Genomic DNA, 6,613 nt, shown 5'->3' with positions numbered 1-6,613 from the left:
CCTTTCCAGGTTTTGGAATAGGGATAATGGTAGCTTGGGTCCAGGAGGGTGGAAAAAGACCTCGTGTCCAGATAGAATTGAAAATTTGCAAAAGACATTCTTTACTATTCTGGGGGAGATGTTTAATTATTTGATAGTGAATTTGATCCGGTCCTACCGCAGTATCATGAGATTTATCTAAAGACTTTTGCAGTTCATCTTATGTGAATGGTTGATTATAACATTCCCGGTTTTCAGATGTAAAATTTAAGGTTTTCTCTTTTTGTGAGTTTTTATATGGAATAAATGTAGGGCTCATATTGTTTGTGGAAGAATTTGTAGAAATTGTTTTAGCTATTTCATTGGTTATTTCTTTTTTATTCGTAATTATTTGATTTCCAATATTAAGATGCTGATATTTTTCAGGACCCTTTCCCTTAATTTTTCTTATTGCGTTCCAAACCTTATTTATCGGAGTATGCGAATTTAGACTAGAAACAATTTTTTTCCAAGATTTTCATTTGCTAAAATTAATGGTTCTACGAGCTTTTGCTCTAAATATGCGGAAATTGCTTAAATTTGTTGATGTTGGTAATCTATTGAAAAGTTTTTCAGCTTTTTTGCGAGCTTTAATAGCATCATCACATTCTTCTGTAAACCATGTTTTTTTTAGTTTTAGTAGACTTTGCCGAAGTTTTAGGTATACATTTAGTTGCCGTGCTTAATAGTATTTCAGTGAATTGTTGAATAGGATCAGGATGGTTTTCAAACTTCTCAGCCAAAAGATCTTGTAAGCATAATTGTTCAAATTTTGTCCAATCAGCCTTGTTTAGTTTCCAGTTTTGTATATAACTATTTTCTGAAGGTTTATTTACTTCGACGATTATTGGTAAATGATCACTCCCACATAAATCGTCATGTACCGACCAGCTCAAATCTAAGAGTAAAGAAGGATCTACTAAAGTGATATCTATAGAAGAGTATGAACCATTACCTGGATGTAGGTACGTGTTTGAGCCATCATTTAGTATACATAGATTATGATGTGTTATTGCTTCTTCGATTTTTTTCACTTTATCTGTTATTTTGTCACTACCCCATAACGGATTATGGCCATTAAAGTCACCCATAATCAGATATGGTGTAGGAAGCTGTTGTATTAAATCTGAAAGTTCCAAAGATTGTAATTGATAGTTTGGAGGTACATAAACAGAACAAAGTGTCATTGTTTTATCAAGAGAAAGGCGAACAGCTACTGCCTGTAGACTAGTTTTTAAAGGTACTTGGCTATGAATGTATTTATTATTAACTGCTATAGACGTACCACCAGACGCTTTTTCAGCCAGAGCATAATGGTTATACATACTATAGTTCTTAATGCTAATTTTATCCGTTTCTTTTAAATGTGTTTCTTGTAAGCATAAAGCTACCGGGCAATGGTCTTGAATTAAAAGGGATAAATCATTAAAATTAACTCTAAAACCTCGGCAATTCCATTGTATAAAAGTAGGATGAGTCATTTTTACTTGCTGTGAGTAATGGGGGATATCCTCCCTTTATTTTTATTGGGTGACTTACTTTGAACTCGCGAGGAAGAATGGCACGGTGTAACGTCCATTTACAAGAAGATCCCAAATTTAGTATGAAGAGCGACGGGATCATGTGACCCTTTGCGCAACCGATCGCTCGATTGCTTTTGGGTATATTTGGAGGGAGATCTGTTTTGTCTCCCAGACAATTTAGTTAAGCCTGCAGCTGCGGGTTTTGATGTAGCTTCAGCTACAGATTTTGGAGTACCCACTGTTGTAGGGCTTGCAGAAGTAGGTGGTGAAACTGCTTTGGAGTTGTCATTAGATGACAAAGGAACATTAGATGTGGAGGTTTGTTGAGAAAGATCATTCTCACAAACCTGAGTAGACGAATCCTTCTTTGAGGATGCTTTTAAAACTGTTGAGTATGATGGCAGATTAGGTTTAGGTACAGTATACATATTGACCAATTTTTTTGCTTCTGGATAGGGAATCCTTTTTTCTGTTTTAACTTTTTGAATTTCTTTTTCTTTTAGCCATATTGGGCATTGTTTTGAGGAAGCCATGTGGTCCCCCTTGCAATTCTTGCATTTGAGGTCTTTTTGACAGCCTTTGCCATCATGCCCCTCCTCACCACACCTGAAGCATGTATCATTGCCTTTGCAGTTTGATTGTCCGTGTCCAAATCTCTGACACTTGAAACAGCGCAGTGGATTGGGAACAAACATTTCAATTTTCATGACATACAGACCAACTTTAATGTTTGTTGGAAGTGTAGGTGAGCAAAAAGTTAACAAGTAAGTGTTCGTCGCTTCGATGTTGTCGTTGCGCTTTTTCATGAACCGTTTTACAGAGATCACGCCTTGAGATTCCAGTTTAGATTGGATTTCCTGTTCAGGAATGTCGTCAAGGTCATGATCTCTGTCATACAGAATACCTTTACTTTGGTTGAGCCCAGAGTGAATTTTACCGATAACAGGGATATCTGCTAGAGTATTCAATGCCAGCAAGGATGAAGACTGTTGTTTTTTAGAGACTTCAATTAGAAGAGCTCCAGATTTTAACTTTTTTACAGATTTTGGAGTTCCAATTACTCCCTGTATTCCTTTCTGTATGAGAAAAGGCGACACCTTTGTAAGGGGCTTTGTTTGTTTTTCTGATAACTTTGCTTCAAGTGTGATGAAGCGGGGCCAGTGTTCTACAACTGAAGTAATCTGCTCATCATTCATAAAAGATTCTAAACCTGATGGGTAACAGCGTTTTTTAGTAAGAGCCATAGTTTAATAAATAAAATTCAGAATCCTTGCTCCCCGCCCGCCACGGAGCGCCAACAAGGGCGGTGTCAAGTCAAACGAACATCCAGTAAGATTGACACCAAGAGGATACAAAGAGACTATACTCAGACATAAGATATATCTGATTGACCCTAAGCCACCGCTTGATATACATATATTAACATGGAAACGTCGGCGTCTTGGAAATTTGCACAGTCAGGAAATAACGAAAGGGTTACAAATACATCAATACTAAGGCATGTAAATAACCAGAAGTCTCTGTTGAGACTGTAGCTCTACTGGTTTGTACTTATAACAAAGGATGAGAAAAGAAGCCATTGCCATCAGACCAAAACTGTAGGAGTAGCATTATAAGGAATTTCAGACATTTCTATTTTTAGTAACAATGGCAACACCGTTCATTGAAATCAAAAACTGATGCATTATTTTATGTATTTTAGTGTAGTCTACTTGTGTTCTAAGTTATATTGAAATCAGACCAAAACTGTAGGAGGAGTAGCATTTTAAAGGAATTTCACAGAAAAATCTATTTTTAGTATTCATTACAACACCGTTCATCGAAATCAAAACCGATGCACTATTCTATGTATTTTAGTGTAGTCTACTTGTGTGCTAAGTTATATTGAAATCAGATCAAAACTGTAGGAGGAGTAACATTTTAAGGGAATTTCACAGAAAATTCTATTTTTAGTAACCATGGCAACACCGTTCATCGAAATCAAAACCGATGCACTATTTTATGTATCTTAATGTAGTGTACTTGTGTGCCAAGTTGTACTGAAATAAGATCAAAACTGTAGGAGGAGTAGTATTTAAAAGGAATTTCAAAGTATATTCTATTTTTAGTAACCATGGCAACACCGTTCATCGAAATCAAAAACCGATGCACTATTTTATGCATCTTAGTGTAGTCTACTTGTGTGCCAAGTTATATTGAAAGAAATCAAACCAAAACTGTAGGAGGAGTAGCAATTGAAAGGAATTTCACAGAAAATTCTATTTTTAGTAACAATGGCAACACCGTTCATCGAAATCAAAAACCGATGCTCTATTTTATGTATCTTAGTGTAGTCTACTTGTGTGCCAAGTTATATTGAAATCAGACCAAAACTGTAGAAGGAGTAGCGTTTTAAAGGAATTTCACAGAAAATTCTATTTTTAGTAACCACGGCAACATCGTTCATTCAAATCAAAAATCTATGCACTATATTATGTATCTTAGTGTAGTCTACTTGTGTACCAAATTATATTGAAATCAAACCAAAACTGTAGGAGGAGTAGCAATTGAAAAGAATTTCACAGAAAATTCTATTTTTAGTAACCATGGCAACACCGTTCATCGAAATCAAAAACCGATGCTCTATCCAATTTTATGTATCTTAGTGTAGTCTACGTGTATGCCAAGTTATATTGAAATCAGACCAAAACTGTAGGAGGAGTAGCGTTTTGAAAAATTGTTTACAGACAGACGGACAGACAGACGGACAGACAGACAGACAGACAGACAGACGGACGGACGCCGGACGCATTACTATCGCATAAGCTCTTCTGGTCTCTGACCAGTAGAGCTAAAAATCAGCTCGGCGTGACCAGCCGCTTGATCAAATCGGGCCAAACTTGACCTCCCGTCTAGATGAATATGGGGCCAAAGTGGAGTGTTGGTCGAACAGGTGCGTTACACCAAGCACCTGCAGACCTCAGCCACCAGGATCCCCTCCTCCACCAACACGGGTCGCAACCCACGGCCAACAGGTTGCTTCATTTAGTCGCCTTTTACGACATGCAAGGAGGTGCCGGGGACCTATTCTTGTCACCCCGGGTCCCCACGGGGAAAAGGTTCAAAGAGCTAATGAGCTAATGCTATGGCCATTTGTGCGGTGTGTATAAACATTTTAAAATATGGGCCATAACTCAAGAACCCCTCGGCCAGTTATTGTCAAATTTGTCACAGGGTATCCTTGGACGAAATGCGCCCGTTTGTACTACAACTAAGTTTGTGACCCTTAAACAATGGGAGATAGTTAGGAAAATACATACAAATCAAGATATGTTTATAAAACTCTATGCACCCGGCGGCAACAAGTTTTGTAAAACTATTTTCAGCATATAGGTCATAGTCAAGGTCACAAGGTCAAGAACTTGGTGTCTTTTGAAAGAATTTAATTTGTGGGGTATGCATACTAAATATGAAGTCTCGATCTCCTATGGTTAAAAAAAATGTGGCCAAAGTTCGAAAAAGCTATTTTTAGCTTATAGGCCACAGTCAAGGTCATTGACCTTGATGTCATTTGAAAGAGCGTAATTATTGAATTATGTATAATAAATATGAATTTTCTGTCTTTCATGGTTCAAATGTTATAGCGAACGTTGACTACAGAAAGACAGACAAACAGATAAACAGAACAACAAATTAACAGAAAAACAGACAGGACAAAAACAATACTCCTCGGATCTATCGATCCAGACACATAACAAGATGTGTTTGTGTAAAACTATGCGCCCGGCAGCTGTAAAGTTCTTTAAAGCTATTTTTAGCATATAGGTCAAGGTCGTTGTGTTTTGAAAGTACATGTACTTAATTAGTGGAGAATGCATACCAAAGATGAAGGTTCGATCTCCTATTATTCAAACGTTATGGCCAAAGTTCGAAATAGCTATTTTTAGCATATAGGTCACAGTCAAAGTGATTGACTTTATTAAAGAAGTATGCATATTAAATATGAAGTCTCTATCTCTCATAGTTGAAAATTTATGGCGAAAGTTCGAAAAAACTATTTTAGCATAAAGGTCACAGTCAAGGACACGAGGCCGTTAACCTTGGTATTATTTGAAGGGTTTATTTAGTGAAAAATGCACAGCAAATATAAAGTCTCTATCTCTCACGGTTCAAAAGTTATGGCGGAGATTAAAGTTGATAACAGACAGACAGAGAGATAAACAGACAGACAGACGGACAGGACAAAAACAATATACGCCCCGATCTATCGATCCGGCAGCATAAGTACGTGTTGCTAAAAAATCATCTTCTTAAGAACCACTAGCCAGATAATCACCAAACTTTCACAAAATAATGAGGATATGTTGTTAATTGGATTTTGCAAGGGGAATCACCTAGGGGCAAAAAGCATAGTCCAAAAGTCACTTCAAAGTTGACCAAAAATTACATTTTTTAATATATATTGAAATTTTGCTTACTACGCAGCACTGTTAAGGCTAGAAAAAGGAGGCGGGGCCTAATTATACGGGAAAAGTTTATTGTGACGTCACACAAAAAACATGACTTTTATTCATACCTCATATTACCCGAAAATGAAATAATTTGCAACTTTAAACTGTATTAGCATAATAAACAACAATAAAACTGATCAATGCATTAACAAAAGTCTCTAGTTAGATCCCATACAGCTGGTTTTAAACAAACCACTGATCTCGATGAACTTGTCACTCATGACAATCACGTATTTAATGTGCAGTGAGAGGCAGATTTGGGAATTTTATAATTATGAAAAATGCGTTTTATTATAAAACAGAGTATTATTTACAGGTTTTTAACAGGCTAATAATACCAATGTATACCATTTGTTTAGTGCGATTATTCCTCGAGAGAATGTATTTAGATAATTCTGTCGTGTTTTTATGTTCAGGTTAGGTGTATTTTACGTCGAGGTGCCTCATTAAATCGCTCTTTCGCAAGGGCATACATGTACGAGGGTCATTCAAAAAATACGTAGACAATGCTTCTCATCGCCATATGATTATTACAAGATTATAGATCAACACCTTTTCGTAAACATAAACATTTATTTTGTC

At 36.6% G+C, this 6,613-nt stretch overlaps 1 protein-coding gene across 1 annotated transcript; it reads right to left on the bottom strand.

Moving 5' to 3' along the window:
• Window positions 1–1,597: 1,597 nt before the first annotated feature.
• LOC134277735 (uncharacterized) lies at window positions 1,598–2,785 on the bottom strand. The gene has a single exon (XM_062760048.1). The coding sequence runs from the start codon at window positions 2,783–2,785 to the stop codon at window positions 1,598–1,600; it is 1,188 nt and encodes a 395-aa protein (XP_062616032.1).
• Between the last annotated feature and the right edge of the window lie 3,828 nt (window positions 2,786–6,613).

The sequence above is a fragment of the Saccostrea cucullata genome, unplaced genomic scaffold (assembly GCF_032062105.1).
Source record: "Saccostrea cucullata isolate Sc308-1 unplaced genomic scaffold, CSIRO_AGI_Scuc_v1 ctg577, whole genome shotgun sequence".
In the NCBI taxonomy this organism is placed as follows: domain Eukaryota; kingdom Metazoa; phylum Mollusca; class Bivalvia; order Ostreida; family Ostreidae; genus Saccostrea; species Saccostrea cuccullata.
Note: the sequence above shows the minus strand (reverse complement) of the source record. Positions and strands in the feature narration are given on the sequence as shown.

Coding starts and splice junctions, on each gene's coding strand:
- LOC134277735 (XM_062760048.1), bottom strand. CDS start 2,785: ATGGCTCTTACTAAAAAACGCTGTTACCCATCAGGTTTAGAATCTTTT.